Source organism: Stenella coeruleoalba, assembly GCF_951394435.1.
Source record: "Stenella coeruleoalba genome assembly, chromosome: 9".
Classification (NCBI taxonomy): Eukaryota; Metazoa; Chordata; class Mammalia; order Artiodactyla; family Delphinidae; genus Stenella; species Stenella coeruleoalba.
In genome coordinates, this window is record NC_137155.1 from 46,508,611 (window position 1) to 46,535,175 (window position 26,565).

Genomic DNA, 26,565 nt, shown 5'->3' on the forward strand with positions numbered 1-26,565 from the left:
ACAGGGATGAAATCACTCAATTTACTGAAAGCCAGAAGGCCTTGAAAAAAGAGGAGACCACAGAACACTTTTATGTCTAACCAAAACCAAATAAAATGATCCCAACATACAAATAGGCTTCAGATGATATAATATGACGAGAGATTTCAACTATGTAGGCAAACCTTTCATTTTCTTACCCAAATATGCCAAGCCAAAGATTACCAAAATAGAGAGGGAGGGGAAAAGTCCCATTTCCTCAGTCTCTGTAAGAGTGGCAAGGAACATTTTTTCCCTCCTTTTCAAGTTTCACCGTACCTCACTAAACTAATGCTCAACATTAACACTTGGATCTCAAGATCTGGGTTAAATTAAAACAAAATGAGATAAAATGGACCCAGATGAACGTGAATTTACCTAGGCTGACACTTCTAGTAATGGTTACTGGAAGACGCATCACCACCAGCCCACCCAAGAATCCCTCCATCAGCCCAAATCACTGCTTGTCTGGAGCACCTGAAGATGACTGGGACACTATGTAGTTCTGCTAGATGACTGTGCTGAGTTTACCACTGCACATGAACTGAGGAGAGAAGGAAACAGCTGCTCAAACTCTCTATTCAGGTGCGCTAAGAAATATGGAAACTCTCTCTGTCCTCTTTTTCTTGGGAAAACAGGCACATCCCCAAACTCATCATTATTAAGAAATCCCCAATATTGGCCAGAACACTGTCCTGGTCCATTTTAGGAGGGGAGAATTGGTATCACATATATATTCCTTCAGGCCTCCAGCAGCAAAATCAATGTCTATCACTGAAATAATAGTTTAAGGAAAGGCATCGTCCAATCATTTTCTCATTTCATCTTCATAACATCCTTTTACGGAAAGGGCTGAAAGGAGATAGGACTTTTTTGATGTCCAAACAAATTAAAATGGTGGTTTAAGAGAAGGACGATGCTTCTGTCAGTAGAGGCTACCATGGAGAAAACAGGAATGGGAGGAAATTACAATGGTATCCCTGAAGATAGGAAAACACATGCTAATGTGGGCGTCCTCAGCCAGGTATGGAACCAATGGGAAGTATAAGATCCATGATGCACAAAACAGATCTTACCCCCTGTGAACAGTTAATAAATTACAAACTCGTACACATTTCATTATGTTCACATACATTTCATCATATTTTGTGTCTTGCCTCGAACTGATTTTATCCAGTGTACCATGCATGCATGACCACATGCCTGTCCCCAAATGCTTACTTCATCAGGAAGTGTGAATGGGCTGCCAGCACCTGCCAAATGACACTAGAGAACAACCAGGCAGAGAAGATTAAAAGTTATCCTCACTTTCTTTGAGCCAAGGCTCAAGCCTTCTTCCCAGTACCAGAAAAAAAAAAAACCGTCCTGAGCCTTCAGTATGCTAAACTCACAGTGAGAACAGCCACTTGCACTACTGACTACAAGAAAACAAATTTCACAAGTTTCAGGCTGTTAAATGAGATCGACTATTCTCCCACAGTCCAAAAGTGGCCTTATTTTATGAAAAGGAAAGGTTCTCCATCAGATACATGTTTTCCTGCAACAAAATCATCTGACTTGTTATCAAAACTGGAATCCTGTGCTGACAATTTTATAGGAAATCTTATTTCACATTAGGACTCTGTGATAATAATGATCGGGGTTTTGTGGTGTTGTTTGTTTTTTTTAACAAGTCATCAAGCATAACAACCTCCCTGGATCCCTGCCTTCACAAACCACTTTCTAATTTGCACGGTTAGTCCTACCACACTGGTCCAGCACTGACACACATTTATGGAGAACTAAAAGAAGTTCAGGGGCCAACATTAAGTTGACTTTACTACTGGTTCCACTCTGACCTTGAGATCCACTTCTATAAATGAGCTCTTTTCTCGTAGCTAGAAAGTAAACCTCTTCCCTTAACATCAGTTACTCTTTTTTTGTCTAGCTACCTACTGTCATTAATATTATTTTCAGTACTTTGATCACTCCAGAACTGATACCTTGCCATGATTTTCCTAATACTTGTTGAGCTTCTTAGAGGACTGAATAAATTGCACCCAAATGAGAAATAAGGCAAACATAACAATGGAGCGAGGCCAAAGTAACACTTTCATCACTGATGAAGACTGAGTGAGAAAGCTTACTGAGAAAGCCAAATGGACCTGCTAATTGATCTCCTAAATTAGGCAGATTTATTCACCCACTTACAGGTAAGACCAGACTTGACAGGCCTCCCCAGCGGAGTGTGACTCGAGTATGACCAAAGGCACAGAGGAGCAAAAGGTAACTTGTATGCTTACAGGTATGCTTGCTTCCCCCAGAAGAGAGAGCAGCTGGCTTGAAACAAGTCACTGTACCTCCTCTGGGGAGGGAGGCTGGGGGGCGGGCAGGGTGAAGTGAGTAAAGGGGTGGCAAGAGGCCAGGAGTATTATACTAACTGAGCTTCATAGTGAAGGAAACATCAGATGTGGGCAGGAAATGCATTCAGTTGATGGAATTCTCTTATGTGGGAGGCTTGGATACGATTTTGAGGCTATGTACCAAGATGTTGGGGTCTTGAAGGGTCAGATTAATAGCACCACTCTTTCCTGTCCAAGTTCTGAATTAATTGAGAGATAAAACAAGAGACAAAACAAATAAAGCCCAAATTGTCATCATTAATACTGATAAACAATATGTTGGCAGTTGTAACCTAGGTGTAACTTGCTGCACCTTTCCCCCAGATTCTAGACCCTGGGACAGTTCACATCTGACAGAGCCAGCACTTTTACATACGTCACTACCTCTAACTGGTGTGAGGATGACAGTAGTAGGAAGAGGTCAAAGTTCCCCTCCTAAGGACCAGTGATAAATTAGTTCCATCCAATCAAGAAATGTTGGCCAATTATTGTCCACCAACCTTCCTACAATTCTACCTCTATTAGGAGAAGAAAAGAAAGGCACAAGAATCAAGAGTTTTGAGGGAAGATCTTTCTTCCTGGAAACCAGAATAAGGGAAAGGTGGGCATTTCTCTCATACAGTACCTCCTCCCTCATGAAACCCAGTTCATATGGTTGAATTTCTAATGCCTTCAACTGGATGTCCCAGATTTCAACCCCTCAGCCTGTCTAAAATGTACGGGGACCAAATGGAGTTCTCTTGCCCCCATTTCCATGCCCTTGGCAAGTTATTTGTTTACAACTTTCTTTCTTGCTTTATGCCACGAGAGCTGACCATGCTTCTCCTTCTACTTTTTGGTCACTTCCTCTACTTTTGCAGCTCCTCCTCCCTGAAATTGTTTTTCCCTTCCTCACTATCCCCCAAATATAAGTCTCCTCTTCATGCAAGAGTTTTAATGCTAGTTACTGTAGACCATAGGAAATCAGCGAAGGAAAATAATACATAGGAGAATTTCTTTAAATAACAAGGTACTCAAAAGAGTTATTCCATAGCCTATATATATAATAAAATGTAAAAGATAACAACTCTGAGATTCTCATTGCCCCAGTCCTGACACTCTTTAAAGATAATTTTAACCAGTGTTTGCCAACAAAAGGCATGCTTACTTCCCATCTCACGCCCATAGAAGACTTCTTTAATTGAGATGAGGTAGAATGGAGTCTCAGAATCCTTCTCAACACAGCAATCCACTTAGTCACTACCAACAGATTTCAGTTGACTCTCAAGATAAAACATATTTCTATTTTGGATAACTTCATACTGTCATTTTGAAAGAACTTTTCACCTCCCTTCAGACATTCTTGACACTATGCTACTTTCACAGGCCATATTTTCTGCCACCTTAGGATTTTCTCCATTTTTTTCCCCCTACTACTTTCCCAATACCTTTTTCTACTGCAAACTACATTTTCCTCCTGGTGCTATAGTCCACCCTGGGACATCTCTTTGCAGGCCACTGCATTATCTCTTTTGGTTGTAATTTGCTTGCCTGTACTGCTACTACATTCCGCTATCACCCGCACTTGTCCAGTATCTGTATCTTCTCAGCCAGGACCCCTATGGGTCCATATCTGGCAGATTTGGTTTCATCAAGGTGCCCACACCCAACCCCATCCCACCACTCACTAATATACTACAGTGGGATTTATAGATGACATTTTATTTTTGTCTTCTGTATGTCTTATGTCGTTTTTTGTTCTTCTATTATTCTCTTATAGTTTTCTTTTACATTAAGTGAATATTTTCAAATGTAACACCTTAATTTTTAATATTTTTCCCACTAAATTTTTTTAAAGTTATTTCCTTAGTGGTTGCTCTAGGGCTTACCATATGCATCTTACCTTATCAGAGTCTGCTTCAGATTTATACTAACAATTTCAATGAAATACAGAAATGTTATACCTATATAGCTCTATTCCCTTTCTCCTTTCAATGCTCTTATTGTTACATATATCTATATATGTTATAGAGCCCACAATGCATTGTTATAATTATTACCTCATATGACATTATATATTTTAAAGAAGTTGAGGGGAGAGCAATGATATACTTAGAGCTTTTGTTATTTAACCTTCGTATTTGGTTCTCTTCATTTCTTCCTGTGGATTCAAATCACCATTTGGAGTCATTTCCTTAGGCCAAATGCAGCTTTGCAACCTACTTCCTTTGTGTTATTACTAGCAAATATATTACATTTCCATATATTATAGGCTCAGCAATATAATTATATGTATAGTACTTTAGATAATGCTACTTAAATCAGTTAATGAAGAAAAAGAGGAAGTATACACCTACACTGTCATTTATGGTTACATAATTATCTTCACCTGTGCTCTTGGTTTTTTCCTGTGAATTTGAATTACTATCTGGGTTCAGTTGCCCCTAACCTGAAGAACTTCCTTTAGTGTTTCTTATAAGGTGACTCTGCTAGCAGCAAATTCTCTCAGTGCTTGTTTATTTGGGTATGTCTTTATTTCACCTTCATTTTTTGAAAGAAAGCTTTGCTAGGTTCACATTTATTGGTTGACAGTTTTTTCTTTGAGAACTTTAAATATGTTATCCCACTGTCTTCTGGCTGCCATGGTTTCTGATGAGAAGTCAGTTGTTAATCTTACTGAGTTCCTTGTAAGTGAAAATTGATTTTTCACTTTCTGCTTTCAGTATTTATACTACGATCTGTCTTTTCTAGAACTCCTTACATTTATTCTACTTGGAGTTTGTTGAGACTCTTGGGTTCGTGAATTAAAGTTTTCATCAAATTTGAGAAGTTTTCAAACATTATTTCTTAGAGTATTTTTTCTATTTTTTCTACTCCTTCCTCTCTCACCTCTCCTTCCGGCACTCCCATTATGTATGCTGAGTCTTCTAATGGTATCCCACATTTCTCTGAGGATCTCTTCATTTTTCTTTTTTTGCTGTTGTGCCTTCTCATGAATCTTTCTTTTCAGTTTTTGTACTTTCCAAATCCTGAATTTACATTTGTTTTTGTTTTCTTTAAATAATTTCTACCTCTTTACTGATATTCTCCATTTAATGAAATATTGAAGTTTTTAATCTGTTTTCACAGGCAGTTTCTTTTGCCTTGTGAAACTGGCTATTTTAGGTAATACACTGTAGTGAGTCTGGGTACTGGTTGATCTCCTTTCCCTTCCCTAGGGGTTGGTTATTGTTACTTGCTTGTTTATTTGTTTAGTGACTGGATTATTTTGGTGAAGTCTGTTCTCTCCTCTCACCCCATAGTGTAAAGCCTCTGATATTGCTCCTCAGATGGTGCAGCCTTGGGCATCTGCACAGTCATCTTGGGAGGACAGTATTTTCCAGTCCCTTTAACTGTCCCTGTCCTTGACCACACCCAGCAGTTAAGTTCCATTAATTGCTGGCTGATGGCTCTGTTGTTGTCAACAGTGCCCTGGGACACAAATTTCTCCACAGATTGATCCAATTAAACTCAGGCTCCTTTATAGAGATAGTTTTTGAGTTCAGTTTTTGAGATTTGTCTGATCCCAGGAAGGCTCTTCTTAGTTGTCTGTCTCCCTGGCTCTGGCAAGTAAACTAGCTGGCCTGTGACTTAGCTTATATCTTGTATGCATCTACCAGTTGACTCTGAATTGCTTTATAGCACAACCTCCATTGTTTTGAGGATGTCGTTAGGCTTGAATATCCCCACAGTCCATTGCAAATGAAGTCAGCTTCTTTGGGAAGAGATTCTAACCTCTCTGTTTTATGGCCTACTTCTTCCTCTGGGCCAATGCTCTGGAGCTGGGGGAGGGGACAGTGGCATACTTCTGAGTGACACCTATGCTTTTGGAGCTGGGTGCTTGGCAGAGTTGGGTCCTGCCATAGCCTCTGGTGTATCTGGCTTGCCTCTCCCTGAATGGAACCTCTGCTTTACACATGAGCTGGTGATTAGGGCCCCGGTATTTTTAGCATGCTGCCCCCAAGGTAAAGTCCCTATTTCTCAAGTCTGGGCTAGGCTGAAGAAGAGAATATCCGCCTCTCAGTTGCACTTGCTTGAAGCTTAGGCTCTGTAACTGGTATCTGGGGGCAGAAACGGAGATTGTAAAGTCCTGCCCCTCCCAGGAAGATACAGTAGCCCTCCAACTGGGAGCTGGGAGGACAGGCAGCTCTGTGTTCTTTTCTGCACCCACCTGAAGAAGAGTTTGCTCCAAGCTGAACTGGGAAGAGGGAGCATAGGAGTAGGCTGTGGTTCAAACACCGCAGACTCTTCCTGTTCTTACCAAGTTTTAGTTAAGTTTTCTTAAATAAATGTTTTTTCATTTGTTGTATGCCATTGGTACCATTTCCAGAGACTTGAGTGTTTTGGTTTTGGTTTTTTTAATATTTTCACTAATTTACTGGGAAGCAGATCCACAGAGCACTCCATGTTGCCATGCTGGAAATGGAAACTTTATATACTTCTTGACTTAGTCAACATATCAGTTGTATTTCTCCAAGGAATAAAAGGCTTGTTATACACTGTAATGTTCCTTAATCCTGATGTCTCTTGACTCTATTATTGATCAAGAGTGATGAACAAAAACAATATCCTGTTCATTTTGATGAGCAGTGAGAGTTATGTTTGAAAAGTATTAATGTGCTTTTCTATTTTTCTTTCTGAACATAATAATCTGCAGCCTAGTCTACCTAGGGCATTCATTTGCTAGTAGAGACTTTAGAATTTGATGCAGAATGAAAATAAAATGGCTAAGGTAACATTCAGCTCCCTTCTCAAAAACTGGATTTTGGAACCCCACAGGACGATGAGAGTCAGGATTAACTGAGGGAGAAAAGCCATTCCAAATTTCTTTTCCTTACCATTTAGAATATCAAAAAAGAAAAACAAACCCATAAAGATCCACTCCTTCTGTCCACTTCTTTCCCCAATCTATGGGGGAAGTTAAACATGGGAGTTTATTTTTAGATAAGTGGCAAGAAAAGGAGCATTCAGGGAGAAGAAGAAGAGATAAGTTTTCAGATACATCTGGATTTCCACTTTCTGAGGAGAAGCATTGGGAAGGAGGAGTGTTAATAAACCAAGAAAAAAGATGAGCACAGGAACCACGGAACCACATTCCTTATTTGGGAATCTACGGAGACCACTATGCAACAGGTCTCGTTCACCACAAGGCAACGACCCAGCTTTGTTGGGAGTGGTTGGCATAAAACAGAAGAACCAGTGAGTGCTCCCAAGCCTCCATCAGATCATCTGAGGCACGGAAACTCAATGGAGAGCCAGTCTGCCACAGGGTCTGCTGTGGTGGATAAAAGGACTACATGGCCTGGGCTGGACATGGACTTCCCGGCCAGGGGTTGAACAGAAGGCAGGGCATTGACTCAAGTTCTAGAAACAATGAAAGCTGAGAAGAGACCAAGTCATCAAGAGCAAAATGGCCCATGCTTCCTGGAGACATTGCCAAGCCAAAAGAACAGACACGGGCTTCCCTGCTGGCGCAGTGGTTGAGAGTCCGCCTGCCGATGCAGGGGACACGGGTTCGTGCCCCGGTCCGGGAAGATCCCACATGCCGCGGAGCGGCTGGGCCCGTGAGCCATGGCCGCTGAGCCTGCGCGTCCGGAGCCTGTGCTCCGCAGCGGGAGTGGCCACAGCAGTGAGAGGCCCGCAAAAAAAAAAAAAGAACAGACACAAGTTCACCAGCACTGGGTGCCAGTGCCCAGGTGGATAAAGGTCAGGGCAGAGAGAAGCAGATGTCAGCCAGCATACTGCCAAGGACTTGACCGAGGCCAGAGTCCCTCTCATCCCTCCCTACTCCACCAAGGCCATGAGATCATGTAACCTCTTCTCTCTCCCCTCCAGTTTGGCCATGATCTCAGGGAGAAAAGCAGGTGAGAGTGAGGTTCTATGAGGGCTGGAGCGCTTCCAGTCAATTTTAACTGAACATACCAACTGAGACTGTTTACAGTAAGAGACTGCACTCAGGTTTATTGCATACCTTTTTTCTATTTTCCCCTAATAGCGAATAGTATTATAGACAGCTGAAGACAAGATAAAGGAGCTGCATTGTCTTTGCACTTCAGATTTGTAATCTGAGTAAATTCTGTAGCAACACTGCAAGAACAATAATGTTTATGAGTGCCCTGGGCATATAACACATACAATTTTTCTCTTTACCTCCCCTTTTTGCTTCTCACCAGAGTAGGCACTTTTCAAATATATATTTTTGGCTGCCCAGCATCCAAACACCCTCTTTTAGAGCAGGGTATACCAAAATAGATCAAAGTAAAGTCATGGCCTCCCCTAATATTATGGAAGCCAGGCTGGGCAGTTATTCCTCTGCCTGGCCCTCACAGCTAATTCAGCGCATGTAACCGAGGCCTGCCTAGTAGACCCCTTTGAAGCTCAAGGGAGCACCGTCAAGGTGCAGGGAGAAGTAGAGGGTTTCAAGGCAGCAGTGACAACAGAATTTAAATCCTGAGCCTAACGGCAGTGCCCAATGACAGGAAGTCCAGGAGGTCCAGGTCGCCTTTATCAACCTGATCAAGTTCAGAGGCATCACCTTGCCGTGTTAGCTGCTGTCTGTCTGCTCAGACTGCCACAGCAAAATGCCATAGACTGAGAGGCTTAAACAACAGAAATTTACTTTCTCACAGTTCTGGAGGCTGGGAAGTCCAAGATCAAGTTACCAGCCAATTGAGTTTCTCCTGAGAGCCCTCTTCCTGGCTTGCAGAGGGTTCCTCACTGTGTCCTCACATGGCCTTTGCTTGGTGCGTGCACATGGAGAGAGAGAAACAGACCTCTCTCCCTTCCTCCTCTTATAAGGCCTCAATCCTATCAAATTAGGATTCTGCCCTGATGACCTCATTTAGCCTGAATGATGACCTCATTTTAGCCTAAAAGCCCTATTTCCAAATATAATCACATTGGGGGTTAGGGCTGCCTTCTATTTCTGACCTAATCCTTTAACTTTTAAAATCCATTCTATGAAGTATCTAATATCTTTCCAACAAATCCCTTTTCTGTTTAAGTTAACCAGAGTTCGTTTCTATTGTCGGCAACCATGAACCTAGACTGATCAGAAATTAGTATCAGAAGACAGTCACTCAGGAAATTGGTGTTGGTTATTCGCCCTAATAAGGGCTAAAGAAAATGAAAACTCAAGAGTTCAGGAATGGGAAGCTGTCAGCCGTAACAAATCGCTAGATAATTTTTCTTCTGCAGTGATCTTTAATGAAGTGTCCACTGAAAAGAAGGATTTAAGGGATCAAATTATCACTGCCATTGAAGAGTGTGAACGGCCTGAAGAATTTAAAGACGCTACAGGGTGAGATGGCTGCTTCTAATGAGACTGGACGGCTTAAAGAAGAGAGGACAAGCTCAGATCTCTATATTTTAGCTCAAGGCATAGACCCAGGGCATTTCTCTGGTTGTGATAAATGTCTTCATAAATGTCTGCAAAACTCAAATGAAAATTTAAAATTCTGTGGATGCCTGGATAAAGTCCATTGAATTTCCAGCCTTACCAAGTCACTTATGTGAAAGTGATAGTACTGATCAGGAAATAATGAAAAATTGAATATACAGGAGAATACGGAGGCCTGGAAGTACCCCCCACACACACACACCAAGCCACACTCTATACCAAGCCTTGCTTCACAGCCAAAGAAGACCCACCTCATTTCTCTTTGCATCTTCAGCATCTTATATCAGGGTTGAGCCAGAGAGCTGGCTTTACCTACAGGCCTTGATCGTCTCACCTTCAGCACAGGGCATCATGCTAGCAAGACCTGAACAGTAAGCTGGATTGGTACCTTCAATACCTTGCTAAGACACAAGTAGGCTACAGGATGGGAGAAAAGTACTTGAAAATATAGAGATCTGCTACTTCAGGAAAGTTGCTATGGGTCTAGTGATCATAAACTTCAAAGTACATGGCAAATATCTTGTTTCTCTAATAGTAAGAGTTGTCATACTTGGTGGGCCATTCTGGCTTTTGCAGGTAACATATTCAACATTTGCATGTACTTATTCAACCCATTTACCAGGTGACTCAAAAGGCTTCTACTTTAAAAAAAAAAAAAAAAAAAGGCTTCTACTTTTAAATGGCTATATTACCTAGAAATTTTGGTCCAGCAGATCCAATGATGCCCAAAGGGTCTGTGGAAAATCAAAGAGCTCTAAAAGGGAAGCACAAAACAGGTCCCTAGATTTTAGAGCAACAGTGTAGCCCCTTTACTATGTTACTAGCCTTTTGAGGGATAGGCGTTGGTTTGCCCAACAAGCAGACCCAAGTAGAGATACCAGGTGACTACGGAAAATACGCATTATGAACTGGAGTGCTATCTGATCCACCTGGCCAGAAAGTCAGGTGGATCCACCGCTAGCTCGCTCATCAATGAGGACTATATACTGAGTTGTGACAAGCAATCTCCCTGAGCCCGCTGCTCTCACTCTCATGTTCTTACTCCTGCAGCAATGCCACTCCTCCTGCAGCCTAAAGAGAAGTGTTGGGTGACTAGCTGTCTGAAAACATTTGAGCCTGGACTCTGGAAATTTCTAAGTGATAGGCTGGCAAAAGCCAGAGGTGGACGGCTGACAGGACACCTCCATTTAGGCGTAGGCCTAAAGTTCAGTGGAAAAGAAAAACCACTACAATTCCACTTGGATGAAAAGAGTTTTGATCAGCATATCTCGTTTCCCACTTGAGCTGGAAGAGTAGACTGAGAAAACACTCTATCTAAAACTAAGCCATGAGCAATGACTGAAAGGTCACACGTAGAGGCTACCAATGGCAAAAGATTTAGGAAAGAGGTATATGGTGGGACCTTTCAACATAGACTGACAGTGACAGAATATTTATGTACAATCAAAAATTATGCACTGTGTAACTAATAACGACTGACTGTATAGCACAGGGAATGCTACTCAATATGCTGTAATGGCCTAAATGGGAAAATAATTTTAAAAAGAGTGGATATATGTATATGTATAACTGATTCATTTTGCTGTATACCTACAACTAACACAACACTGTAAATCAACTATACTGCAGTAAAATTTTTTTTTAGAAAATTTATGCACTGTGAAGGAGGCTTCTAATAATCAGGCGGAAGAGTTGATACATTCTATTCTACAACGCCAGTCATTCTCCTGTGTCCAGCTGCACAAGTACTTGCTCAATGGACTCATAAAGTATCTATAGCTACAAGTATGTACAGCTAGGCCATACAAGGACACAGTTGCCCCAACTCAAGATGCCTTGGCTACTTGCCCAACCAGAGATCAACTGAAACTCCCAATATTGAACCAGCCAGGTTGATCACATTTTTCTATTGTGTAGTGGGGAATCCAATTGTCTTCACTAGAAGAACTGCTTATCCTGGATGTTTTCCCCCTGCTTGGCATGCTTCTCCTAGGTTCACTGGTCACAGACTTACTGAAAATATTACGTACTGTAAGTTTGGGCTATCTTCTTGACAATTAGCTTCTCTGCCTGTCTTCTGAGCCTGCCTTTTCAACCTTCAGGTTGATTCTGTGATTTACATAATATCCTTCTACTCAAACTCTTTCCTGCTTAAGTTAACCATAGTTTATAGTGTCTGAAACTATAAATTCTGGTGCAGCTCCTCCCAGGGTCTTACTCTTTGACCTACTTCTCTTTCATTTCTTCCATCATCTGGCTCATAAGGCGAACAGTTGAGGCAACTCTATGACCTAAGCCAGGTCATCCATTCATTCCCACACCAAACACCAGTGCTATGCAGGCACTGGTGATACACAGAATCAATGTGTCTGTTACCAGGGATGAGGACCTATGAGAAGGGATGCCTTGGAGATCAAGGAAACTGGATACGTAAATGAACTTGGGAGAAGCAATCAGTGATCTATGATCACATATTAACTTGATATTAGGTCTATAATTTGGATATTAGTTCTTTTTTTAGTAAAACGTGCTTAGATCATCTACCTGCAATGTGTGAGCCTTGGAGTCAGACAAAAATCTCACAGCCCCTTTTGTGTTAATATGAGCTTCCAGGTCCTTAGCTTCAGTTAAGCTTCTTATTCATCTTCCTGTTCTGAAGAGGTTTTTAAAGATACCTTCCAGTTGTATGAAAAACTAAAGGGATGGAGTCATCGAAACAATATTAGAAGGACAATGTTTTTATTTTATGCAAAATCTTTCACTTCTGAATGCCATGAGTTTACAAAGCACATTAACCCTTGGTGGCCTAGAGATTGCGATATGTTGTTTAATTGATTCACTCATGTTTAAACAAAATTCTCAAACCATCTTCCTAAAATATAAGTTTGTTTTCTAGTACAGTACTGTAGCCAAGATATAATCCCATATTGAGCCTAAAGTTCACAGGATGCTCTAGGGCTAGTCTTCTCAATGGCCCTCCCCTCTCTATAGACCTGTAGATTACAGAGGTATAGTAAATAAGACAGTGCCCACTGGCACCAAGTCTTGCTCTGCATTTTATCTTTTTATTACATTTCTGGTTTCATTTTGAGTTGTCATGAAGCACCCTTTTGTTTTTTTATTGGAAGGAATATTTAGGCTAAAATGAGCTTATTTGACTGAGATTTGATTGTACCATCTCTGGCACTCTCACTAAGTACTTTTTAAAAATAAATTAACTTTTAGCCTGAGGCTTCTCTTCTGGAATATCAAGACCAGCTACAGTCTAAGCCAATATCTATTTTAGTGTCTAATATAAATCAAGAACTAAACCATGAAAGCTCTCCTGACCAATAGCTAGAAAGGTGGCTGAGAGATAGAGAAAACAATTTTTTTTAACTAGAAAATTTTGTCTATTTGATACAAATAATACTTAAAAAGTAATGTCTGAAATGTCTATGTTCCTTAGATCGCCCCCCACCCTTTTTTTTTTTTTTTTTGTCTTTCAAGAGTCTTGCCAAGATGATATGAGATTAACATTGTTAAAGAAAACTAATATCCCAGGAGAGGATCTCGAAATCCCTGATCTTGTTAACAATGGGCCTGGAGGCTCTACAGTTTGTTCTGAGAGAGGATTAACACTTTAACCAAGTGTCAAAAGGGAAATAGCAGGCATATTCTAAGGAAGCAAATTGTGGCAGATGTCACTATCTCTCTGGAATAGTGTCAGTTCTTATCTTAAAAACAGAAGCTAAAAATAAGATTAGGTGTGTCATCTTCACTAGGGAGTTTTAATTTGCATTCAGATGCCACCATGGATTGTCACAAAACACATGGTGGTTCTTTAAATAGTAAGTTCAGAGAAGTGTGTTAAGGTCCCGGAAACTGATATCCAGTTGGAGAGTCAAGGTTATGACACCATACCCTGTTTTCTCCCAAGTCATCTCCAGGTGTTTCAGGATTGGCTTCCATTGGGAAATTATATCTCTAAGAACTGTCTGATTTCAAACTTTAGGTTCCAAATAAAAATTTCCACTTAGATCCTACAGTAGATGTCTTTATTGGGCAATTTTGTATCAAAGAATTATGTTCTTGGGACCACCAAGGTGTAGGAGGCCTTAGAATTCAACTATCTGCAGTTTAGAACTCAAATCTTAATTCTGATCTCTCATCACTTCATGCAGAAGGACAGGGGAGCAGCAGAAGTGTAGATAACTAACAAGGAGGTCATACACGGTCTTTAGAAGTCCTTTGGGCAGCATGAAGACAGGGTAGAAGGAGTGAATATTCTAGTCTCTAAACTGCGGACCATGAAGGGAGAACCCAGAGGGGTTCTCACAACTGCCTCTAATATGACAGGATGAGGCTTATTGGAGGACTTACCCTGCTGGGGGTACAATTTGGATTCTGTCCAATCATCTAACGCTTGCTTGGACACGGCTGACTTCACAAAAAGGAGGAGCATCTACAAAGTCATCATTTACCTAGAGGAGTTCTCTACACGTCAGGGAGGTCTCCTCACCCAAGTCCCTCTGCCCAGCCGGAGACCAGCCTGGCTTGTGGGTCTCAGCATCTGACCTGCATCATGAGGGGTCATGGTAGACCTGAGCTGTCCAATTCAGGAGCCACTAACCCCCTGCAGCTATTGAGCACTTGAGATGTGGCTAATGCAACCGAAAAACTGCATTTTAAAATTTAACTTTAATTAATTTAAGTTTAAACTTAAAAACAAATATTTGATACAATTATTGAACAGCTTTCAAATATGTTTGGAACAACAGTGGTATATGAACTTACTTTTTCAATTGTCAATTTTATGAAATCTTATTACACTTCAAGTATTTCCAAGGGAAATTTAGTGTTTGAATTGGGATATGCTGTAAGTGTCAAATACAAACCAAATTTTGAAAATATAATATAAAAAAAGAATGTACTATATCTCACTGATAATTTTTATATTGATTATATGTTAGAATAATAATTGTTAAACATACTAGGTTAAATAAAACATTACCAAAATGAATAATGGCTCATTATGTTTTTATTGGGCAGTGCTGGACTAGTTTATCCTGGGAAACTATCTCTATATTTGCAGCATCTATATTGAACATATGCCAGAGAGGATGGGAAGCCAAGGTAGAAATTCCCCTCAAGCAGCCAAGAATTCCCCTCAACCTTCCTGCACACCTGTTCCAAACTCAAAGTACTTTCTAAACAGTATCTTTGCACAGTACAAACTTGGTGACTGCTTTGCTCTTTCCTGGGCCAAGCCAGGTGGCCTTGGTGACTTTCTCCTTCAGTTCTCATAACTGTGTCATGTTGACGGCAGTAATGCCTGGACCAGCCTCGGGACGGAAATACAGGCCTGGTGGAAATAGAAACATTGAACTCCCCTCCTTACACACTCTCATGACTTTTCCTTAAAAACCCCATAAAACCAGTGCAGCCTTAACGCATGGATCATATTCCATCCTCCCCAGAATACAATGAGCATTTTCTCTTGTTTCTTATTCGTCTAGAATCATTTCATTCTTCATTTCTTCCACTGATATCTATTGAGCCCTTTCTTTGTGCCAGGCACTGTGTTGGGCAGGGAGGTAAAGAACACACACCTTCTAAATGTCCATCGATGGAAGAATGGATAAAGAAGATGTGGTACATATATACGATGGAATATTACTCAGCCATAAAAAAGAACAAAATAATGCCATTTGCAGAGACACGGATGGACCTAGAGATTGTCATAGTGAGTGAAGTAAGTCAGACAGAGAAAGACAAATATCATATGATATCGCTTATATGTGGAATCTGAAAAAAAGGGTACAAATGAACTTATCTACAAAACAGATACAGAGTTACAGATGTAGAAAATAAACTTATGGCTAAAAATATTTTAAACGTAAAGGTAAAACAGGGAGGGATAAATTGGAAGATTGGAATTGACATATACACACTACGATATATAAAACAGATAACTAATAAAGACCTACTGTACAGCACAGGGAACTCTACTCAATATTCTGTATTGAGTAGAGAATGGCCTACATGGGAAAAGAATCTAAAAAAGACTGGATATATGTATAACAGATTCACTTTGCTGTACACCTGAAACTAACACATTGTAAATCAGCTACACTCCAATAAAAGTTAAAAAACAAAACACACTGGCTTCCCTGGTGGCACAGTGGTTGAGAGTCCACCTGCTGATGCAGGGGACACAGGTTCGTGCCCCGGTCTGGGAAGATCCCACATGCCGCAGAGCTGCTGGGCCCGTGAGCCATGGCTGCTGAGCCTGCACGTCCGGAGCCTGTGCTCCGCAACGGGAGAGGCCACAACAATGAGATGCCCACGTACTGCCAAAACACACACACACACACACACACACACACACACACCTTGTCCTCAAGGAGATCCAATCTAAAAGGAAAACATTTAAGTAACAATTAAATATATTAAATAAATTAAATAATAGCTTGATAAGGGGAAGATGGACTATGCCCATGGTATGAGGAGAGACGTCAACCATAAGTGGAACTACCAAGGAGCTGTCCCTTGGTTTTGGTCTGGAAGGAAGGCAAACAGGAGAGATGGCATTCCAGGCGGGAGACAGTAAGTACAAGCCTGTGGAGGCATGAGGCTGCAAGGCATGAGGTGCCTTGGAAAATGCTAGTGGGTTGGTCTCTCTTGGATGTAAGAAACAAGGCATAAGAGGGAAGTCAAGGGAGGCGGGTGGCCAACACGGGGCCACTAAGTTCCCATTTATAAGATATCACGGGGGCTTCCCTGGTGGCACAGTGGTTAAGAATCCGCCTGCCAATGCAGGGGACATGGGTTCAATCCCTGGCCCGGGAAGATCCCACATATCGCAGAGCAACTAAGCCTGTGCGCCACAACTACTGAGCCTGCGCTCTAGAGCCTGTGAGCCACAACTACTGAAGCCTGCCTCCTAGAGCCCGTGCTCCACAACAAGAGAAGCCACCACAATGAGAAGCCCACGCACCACAATGAAGAGGAGCCCCCCTCGCCGCAACCAGAGAAAGCCCGCGCACAGTAATGAAGACCCAACGCAGGCAAAATAAATAAATTAAAAAAAAAAATATCACGAAGAGAAGAGGAAGATCAGAGAACTCTTCAAATGATCAACAGATTATGTAAGTTTCCTCCTCCTCCCTCCAGATTGGCTTACATTTTTCCAGCAAGTTAAGAAGTTCTCATTCTCCTAGGGTCACTGCAGAACCTGGCGTTTCTAAGATGTCTGGCCTCATCCTTGTCATTCAACAGCATCTGTTGGGAGCCTAGTATGGGTCAGTCACTTTCCCACTATAATAAAGATGCAGAAGACTGGCTTCCTAACGAACCTCAGGACCTCACGGTCAGTCCAGCGAGATATTACTAACACAAAGCAGACGTAGTTTGGAAGGGAACCATTATTTTTTTCCTTCTTATGACCTGGGAATAAGAAGCACGTGTTTAAAGCGTTTTGGAGATAGAGATATCCTGCTCCCCAAATCACTGTTACCTATTCTCAGCCTTCTTTCTCTGCAACTAATGACCTAAGCAGAGAGGGAAGATCTAAACTTGTACTGAAAAACCAGTGTTTGTGCGGACCTCATTCCTAAATCTCCAGGGCTTAAATCATTCTCTGGACTGTTTCTCATACATAACAGGTCATTACGATCGCAAATTAAGAGAATGTTCATTATAGTACATAGTGGAGAAGAGAAGCTTAAGCTTGGGCAAGTCCAAAGTACCTTCCCTTTCATTTTCAAGAGTAAAATGAGAACATGTCAAAAACCGAACGCATAAGAACTCCATTAGATGTAGAACAGATCAATGCTCTGAGATCAACAGTTTGAATATTGTTAAATTTTCCATAGTCACATAATGACTTCAAAAATGATCAGCGTTCCTTCATACACCATGGGCAATAATGAGCTAAAACAGATCTTACACGCACCACAGCTTTACGTATTATCCATCCAAGAGCCTCATTGTGTCATGAAATTCAGTAGTTCATTGTTTCCTGACCCTGAACGCCTGCAGTCGTCATGAAAACACTGCCATGGCCCAAGCTCCCAAATTGGGAGCCAATCCAAACCCGCCACGTGGTAGAGCCTCCCCACTTCACTCAGCAGGTGAAAGGCAAGCGTGGGGCACCCACCCCCGCTGGACGACACCAGGCAGCCAGAGGTCAAGGAATCATCTGTGCTGAGAGGACGATTTGCTGAACTCAAATCCAAAGTTCTTCCTGTCTAAACCCATCGGGGATTGCTTTACTGTCTAGAGCTACGGTAGCTCACTTTGAGTTCAAATCTGTATTGTGGAATTTGAACCATCAAAACACCCATCACCATAAAAACCCTCTGTGAGTCCTGTTAACAAAACAGAAAGAACTTCTGCCAAGAGCTGAGAAATAAATTCCTTCTTTCATGCTGCTTGGACCACAGCATAATGAGGGCTCCCAAGCTCTCTCTGCAGTAATAAAATGGAATGCCCAGGCTTCTCCTTTTGATGTGTTCCAGTTTAAAAGTTTAGAGTTGATGCCTTTTCATCCTTAATTTATCTTCCCTTGTAAATATTTCTGTACCATTTCCAATATCTAAAGTCTACACGTTTCCAAAAAATAATTCACTCCTTCTCCTATTTCAGTTGTATAACTTTATGTTATGGGTCAAATTTGGGGCTAAATAAACATACCTCAGGCTACAGCTCTGCAAATACCTCTGGCAGCAAATTAACTCAAACAAATGTTTTGGTTGGGTGACGAGGTTATTTTTAATGATCTTCCTGATCTGCCTAGAGGCCCAAGGATAGACTAGGTGAACTCCCAAAGGCTTTTCTAACTTTGTATTTTCTGCCACATTAATATACAGTTCTCAAGTTCATTGAAATAGTTGGTTTAAAATTTCACCACCAGAGGGTGCTACTTGTTTGCTTCTAAAATTCATTTCTTATCACGTGAAAAACAGAGGCCCTGCCACCAAAGAATCATCACCACGCCAGACAGCATTACCCAAGAAAGGTTTTCAGAAGGCCTGTAGACAGCGCTCTACTTCAAGGAATCCAATTTCACTTGTCTTTTGATGTTATGTGTTTAAAACCAAAACTGAAAAGCTCTGTAACTTGCACAAACCAAAGTGCACTGACTTATATATGCTGTAAACCAAGGACGGAATGCGAATCATTTCTCATTTTCATGGCTTTTGTTCAGTATTTACTACACAACAACAATGAACCCAGAATGCTAACATCCTCTTCACCACACCAGACAATACAATAACAAAGTAAAAAGAGAATTTGCTTAGCTATAAAAACAGTGCTATATTCTCTAACAATGCAACCTTCACTTATCCTATTTTAAGCGCACACATCTCCTGCTTCTGCTTTGGAGTAATTTTGCTTTGGTGTAATTTCTGACTTCTAGGAAGCATTTCGATTGATTAGCTTCAACTTCTCTTATTAGTGTATTTTCACAATTTATTGGGATTTGCACAAACATTTTCCACTTGATATTTTCAGGTATGCACGAAGGAGGCATGGAGTGAATTCCCATTCACGCACACGGAGATCGCATGGAAAGTCTTTTTAAATCGTGGTAAGAAGTTCTAGCGTGTTGCCATCTGAATTGGCAAAGCAAGTCAGGGGTCAGCAAAGTTTTTCTGAAAAGTACCAGATTACGGTAAAGATTTCAGGCCATGTGAGTCATAAGTACTCAACCCTACCACGTAGCAAGAAAGCAGTCATATAGACACGCAGGACTGGATATGACTGTGTTCCAAAACACTTTAATTTGAGGAATAGGTGGTTGGCTACAGTTTGCTGACTCCTGCAAATGCTGAATCTTAATGTACACTCTTCTTATCAATAAAATTCAGAGAAGTTTCTATTACATTATCCTTCGGTGATTTTCCCCCTCCTCACACAGTGTTGACAAACTGTGGCCTCATTAAGTTATCCATTTTAAAGTTCGTGGGTCCTTTGGAGGAATATCACTGGGTTTCCTCTCCAGCGTTTCCAAAACCAGAGTCAAAGGAGACTTAAGCTTTTGGTGTGTCATTATATTCGTGTCCTGTGAAGATGTCTTATGGTAAGACATGAAATCAACAAGAAGGATGTAACTCCCTGGCAATTTCTCCAGAGATCATATGGAAAGTGAACAAAAGACATAGTTTACCTTCAGACTGATGTGTAGCCAGAGGAGTCTGGGTCTCCTTGGAGTAGGACACTACCTCCCTGGGCAGGAAATCCACTTGGGTAACCTTCGACACACCCAGCTTATGCAGTCTTCGTCTAAAAGTAACAAAGGACAAACGCTTAGAGAGGGAAGGCATTCCTTGCGGAAGATCTATCAGGAATAAAACAAACAAACCCCAAATACCCACAGCTTCTCAGTACAAGGGGCAGCGTCATGAAGTTGAACTGGCCCTGGGCTGCAAGTCTGGACACTGGGGTTTTGGCCCACTTTGCCCCTGTGCTGCTGGGTGGTGTCAGATAGGTCCCTCAGGCTGACCCTCAGCTTTTCTAACTGCAAAACCAGGTCTTGTCCACTTCAAATGAGACCCCTCCATTCTGAGCAACTCGGATTTTTCTTGATTAAAGGTTATAAAGGGAATTTTCATTTGTAATACAGGATTCTAGTCCCTTAGGCAAGAGGGACAGAAGAAAAGTAACGCTTCTCAAATCTGAAGAGAAAAGAGATGATTAGTGGAGTAATTTGTTCTCCATAATAGTAATGAGAGGATGATATTCCAAGGGGGAGTATAACATCTCCCATTTCTCCAGAAAAGAAACTAATACAGATCAGCATGTGAATTTGTTTAAAGATACGTTGACATAGCACAAATTGAGTGAAAAGGGTACTGGGCTAAGAGTGATAAAGTTTTAGTTTAGAATTCCCAAATGAGCCATGACCATGTAAAAAAAATCGTTTCTGAATATTTATGGAGCACATCAAGAATTTTCAGATGTCTTTCACATCCATCATGTCAACTGTCTTCATGACACCGCTATGAAGCTTCTGGGCAGATTATCACCATCTCCATTTTACGGATGAGGAAAGTGAGATTCAGTAGGAGACATTCCCAAGTATATGCAACTCGTAAATGGCAGAACCAGGGAGGAAATTCTGTTGGCCTGAGTCCTGGTCCAGTGCTTTTGCCACCAAGTCAAACTCCTACCTGAGGTTCTTAATGGCGAGCTCTGAGTTACCCCCCAGATCTGAAGCGCCTCCTGCGTCACCCAGGAAACATCCACTCCTGGAGGCAGCAGAGTGGTCGCTAATCACAGAAGACTAGCCCACACTTACCACTATGTGCGTGATCTTGAATAAGTTACCTAATCTCTCTGTGCCTCGGTTTCCTCAACTGTAAAATGGAGATATTACTAGTTCTTAGTACTAGGATTAGTATGGGTAATGTCTATGTACCACATACATATAATGCACATGCCACGTATATGTTATATATACATATGTACACAATTTACACACATATATATTTTAAAAGTTTCTAAAACATTATTTTAGTATATAGATTTAGTATCAGTATCAGACATATTTTACTATATTTCTTTAAAATTTCCAGGAAATAGAGTATATGTGTGTCTCTCTGAGAGAGAAAGGCAACATAACCATTTAGCCACAATTCCACATTCCCTAGCTCTCTAGGATCAATAGAAGCATACCGTTTCCATATTACTTTTTAAATTATTACTCGCAATGGCACAGACTCAGTGTATTTTTTTCAGTAGTAGTAATAATAAAATGAAAGAAGATGCATACCACAGCTGGGAATTGCCATGTACAATTTCCTAAGCATTCTAGGAAAACAAAAATTTCTTCCTTTCTATGAATCACTAAAATTGATGTAAAACCTAATATGAGCACAGAGTAGATACAAACAAACAAAGGCTGGTTTAGAAACAAGCCCAGCTGGCTGTCTCTGCAGCCCCACTAAGCTCCACTCAGGCCTGGGCCATGTGGGCCTCACTCACTCAGATGTCTGGACCACAGAGCGTACACGAGGGTCAGGCTGGGGACCCAGCACTTCCTCCAAACCTTCTCACACAGAATTAGGGGAAAACACACAAAATATACTAGAAACAAAATTACCAAACAAGGTAAAAGGCTCAAGGTTTCAAAGCAAGAAATTCAGGTATTATTTTAAGTCCTTCTTGGGTTAAAGAAGTATGTTTTTCTTCCTGAAATGGGTCTCTCTTGAAGCATCTGAAAAAGAAAACATGACTAGACACCCCAGGACTGCTTGAGACAAAGCCCCCTCTGCTGTTTAATAGCCTGGAGCATCTTTCTGAGGCCCCAAGAGGTTCATCTTCATCTTAGGCAAAGAGATGGAAAGGAAACATGGGCTGGTAATGTACCACCACCAATTCAAAATGGGGTCACACCCGGCATGGAGAGATCACCCTGGAGTTTAGACTTCCATGGGCATCCGTGTGAGGCCCAAAGATCTCCACAGTCCAATTAAGAAATACCTATACCTGCAGCCAGGGATTCCAGCGCCTCTTGCTAATAAGATGCAAGCGTAAGCTGTAGGCCTATCTTGCTGGGTGACCAGCCATAGGCACTGGACAACGGGAAGCTGATCTGTAATTCGATAATCCACAAGGCAAACTGAAACCAACTAGTGAGGCAGCATAGCATAATGGTTAAGCCACGTGCTCACACAGAAACTGGGTTCAAATCCCCTCTCTGTCACTTACCAGCTGAATGGTATGTAAAAGCTTTGGACAAGTGACAAACCCCTCTAAGCCTCATGTTTCTCATCTATAAAATGGGTACATATCATTGAACTGTTATGAAGATTAAATGAAGCTAATACTTGTAAAATACTAAATTTAGTGTCTGGCACATAGTAGGTAGCTCTACTTCTATCTTTTTGACTGATTATAATAATGCTTATATTTGTTTCAAAAAATCAGAGAAGGCAGATTTATAAATGCTCTAAACTGATTTTCTAAAACAGTAGATTCGAAGATTATCTCTGACAGTAAAACGTAAGAATCACACTCCTAATTTCTTTGTATGGCACATGGGTAGGTTTTGGCTGCCTGGGAGAGTCCATTTGGTTTTCCTTTAACTTCTCGGTTTTCAAAACTTTGCTTAAAGTGGTGTGAGTACCACACAACTGTTCCCAGCCCTAGCTGTTCCAGAAAGTCTGGCAGAAGGTGGCGCCCTTCCACGGCAAAGACCTTCCTCTTAGGTGTGTTCTCCAACTGTGTCCCCACTTATGGGTCTCTCCCAGACCAGCCTTAGGGTCTGCACGTCTCAACTGATCAAGGATCTATCCATTCATACAAACCTGTGATAGAGACTTTGAGCGTCCCTAAGATACTTCTACAATTTTATCATCTGACAAAATTATCATATAACTATGTCTACAAGAGGAAATATATAGTAGTTATTTTCTTTAAAAGTACAAACACGGGGCTTCCCTGGTGGCGCAGTGGTTGAGAATCTGCCTGCTAATGCAGGGGACACGGATTCGAGCCCTGGTCTGAGAGGATCCCACATGCCACGGAGCAACTAGGCCCGTGAGCCACAACTACTGAGCCTGCACGTCTGGAGTCTGTGCTCCGCAACAAGAGAGGCCGCGATAGTGAGAGGCCCGCGCACCGCGATGAAGAGTGGTCCCCGCTTGCCACAACTAGAGAAAGCTCTCACACAGAAACGAAGACCCAACACAGCAATAATTAATTAATTAATTAATAAACTCCCACCCCCAACATCTTCTTTAAAAAAAACAAAAAGTACGAACACTGAGCATTGTGTTTCTTATTTTTGCTCAGTCTTACCAGCTCATAATTCTTTTATTCAAGGGTGCAAATTAAACTACTTAGCAAAGAAGGGGGGGAAAAAGCCACATTGTATTGTAGAATTAATGCTAGTCTAATTCCTTTTCCTTCTAATTAGGCTCTAAATTTCATGCAGGCTCTTCTGTTCTGACTCTGGGATACCTTCTCCGCTGTCCCACCATCCCTCCTGCAAAGCTCATCCCTCGGCACTACACACACACACACACACACACACACACACACACACACACACACTCTCTCTCTCTCTCTCTCTCTCTCTCTCTCTCTTCCACTATAGCCCCTGTTACATGTCACTGTCCTCTTCTCATGTCTGACTTGACTGAAACTTACTTATTTATCCCTGAGTTATCTCTGTACCCTGGGGCTTAGTTCTGTGTCAGACACAGAGCTGGCACTAAATAAATGTTTGAGGAAGAAAGGGAAGGAAGAAGAGAAGAATGCAAGGAGGAGAAAGAAGCCATGATGCAGAAATGTAAATTGAGAATTCAATTATCTACGCCATGGCAGCCATGGTATTACTATTAAATTATAGGGTCCAGCAACTTGTGTTTTAATTACCCACCCCCACCTTCCCCACCGGTGATTCGGACACTCACTAAAGGCTGAGCACCACTGATTTAGAAATATTAGAGTGTAGACATAGAAGCTTCATTGTTTCTAGATTCACTTGGGCCTCTCCATCCTGCAGCTTAGAAGATGAGGCCTCAGTCCCACAGAGCAGAGATGATATCTCTTGACCAAGCTTATAAAGTTCTATGAGACAGGCTGGGAACAAAGGTGAACAAAGATGAGAGGGTAAGAGGATGAGTATCAGACTGCAGTGTGCAAAATATTAAGGGCCTGGCACAAGGGTCTTTCCTAGATCTAAAACTAAAATGTCAGGCAGGGGATCCCAGAGACGCTGGGCAATGGAACCACGGATCCCTTACTCGCTGACCTGGCCTGGTCCTAAAGTGACATGGGGCCCACATCTCCCTGGGCCAGGGCTGGACTCCCCACTAAAAGTCCCAGAGGCTTCTTCTCCAACTGGTCCTGTCAACTTGGCTGAGCAAGTTGGCTGAGCAAAGCCATATTGCACCGAAGTTGAAATGTTTCTTCAGAAAAGAAAAATCAGGTCTTGATAAAGAACAAAAATGGAAGGTATTTGAAGTTTGAGAAGGTTATTCGCCAGGGCTCAGGGTGTTGAGATCTATGATCCACCACTAGCATAGCCTAATTCACTCAGGTTTGTCCACTTGCCCTCAGTCAGACATTATGCATCACAAGAAGAAAAAAACTCCCTTACACGAATCACTGTCTCCATTCCCCTTTCTGGTTTACTTGTAATGTCTTTGCCTATCCACCAGAAGGTTAGCGTGACTTTCCTAGCTACTTTCAGAGTTTCATTATCCAAGGAAGATGAAGCTCAAAACGCGACTTCATCATGGTCTATGAAGTCTACCAACGTGGAAGAAAGTTACGGGTTGTACAGACTTACTCTCAAATAAAAGGATGAGAAACATACACATAGCAGTTGGAATTCTAATAAATATAAACTCTTTGGCTCTTCTCCCATTTCAAAGATGAAGGAAAATTTAAGAGAAACCTTACTGACATTTTAAAATGCATTTAATATTTAAACATTATTTTTAATAATACAGAGAATAAATACTTGCAAAGCATAGATTTATCTGCCAAAGTGGGATACCCTGGTTTTGTCTCTATTTTTTGAAAAGACCTATATTCCCTTGAAAGCCATGAACAACAGAACTTCAGCTTCTGATGTCAATGCATCTGTGACCTGAAAATATGCAGTCACTGTTTCATGCGTACATGTGCAGTGCTAAAAAAAACAAAAAACAACTAGATTTCAAAGAAACTACTGTTAAGCTGCCTTTAAGAATTAAATAGGAAAATAATTTTTTTTTTTTTTTTTTTCCAGTATGCGGGCCTCTCACTGTTGTGGCCTCTCCCGTTGCGGAGCACAGGCTCCGGACGCGCAGGCTCAGCGGCCATGGCTCACGGGCCCAGCCGCTCCGCGGCATGTGGGATCTTCCCAGACCGGGACACGAACCCGCGTCCCCTGCATCGGCAGGCGGACTCTCAACCACTGCGCCACCAGGGAAGCCCAGGAAAATGATTTTGACACGACAAAGATATGGGTGGGGGTTGGTTTGGGATGGCAAGGATCAAAAAGCAGAGCTCTCTGATCAGAGACTTAAGATCAAGGCTGTCTTAATTTTTTTTAATTGAAATAAAATTTACATACTGTAAAATCTCCCCTTTAAAGTATACAATTGAGTGGTTTTTAGTACATACACAAACTCGTATAACCTCACATTTGTAATTGCACAAACTTTTCGTTACCTCCAAAAGAAATCCTGTACTCGTTGGGAGTCACTCCCTCAATTCTCCCTCCTTCAGCCTCTGGAAACCACTAATCTACTTCTGTCTACTTTCATATAAATGGAATATTACAGTATATGACCTTTTGGGTCTCACTTCTTTCACTTAGTTTGTTTTAAGGTTCATCACATTATACCATGTATCAGAATGTCATTCCTTTTTATTGATAAATAATATCCCATTGTATGGATATACCACATTCTTTTTAATCCACCCATCAGTTGGTGGACACTTGGGTTGTTTCCATTTCTGTCTATTAAGAACAATGCTGCTATGAACATTTGTGTACAAGTTTTTGTGTGGGTGTATGGTTTCAATTCTCTTGGAATTGAATTCTTTTTGAACTGGTATATATCTAAGAGTGGAACTGCTGGGTTAGATGGTAATTCTATGTTTAACTTGTTGAGAAACTGCCACACTGTTTTCCAGAGTAGCTGGACCATTTTACATTCTCATTAGCAGTATACAAGGATTCCAATTTCTCTACATCCTTGTCAACCCTTATTATTATCTGTCTTTTTGCATTATAGCCATCCTAGTTTGTGTGAAGTAGTA

General features: G+C 41.4%; 1 protein-coding gene across 4 annotated transcripts in view; it reads right to left on the bottom strand.

The window, feature by feature from the left end:
- Nucleotides 1-26,565, bottom strand: part of DYNC1I1 (dynein cytoplasmic 1 intermediate chain 1) — a 340,153-nt gene that overhangs the window by 226,154 nt on the left and 87,434 nt on the right. For all 4 annotated transcript variants that reach the window (XM_079932590.1, XM_079932587.1, XM_079932589.1 and 1 more), the window contains one exon: nt 19,970-20,085. In XM_079932590.1, coding sequence (XP_079788716.1) covers nt 19,970-20,085 — 116 coding nt within the window. The remainder of the gene's footprint in view (nt 1-19,969; nt 20,086-26,565) is intronic.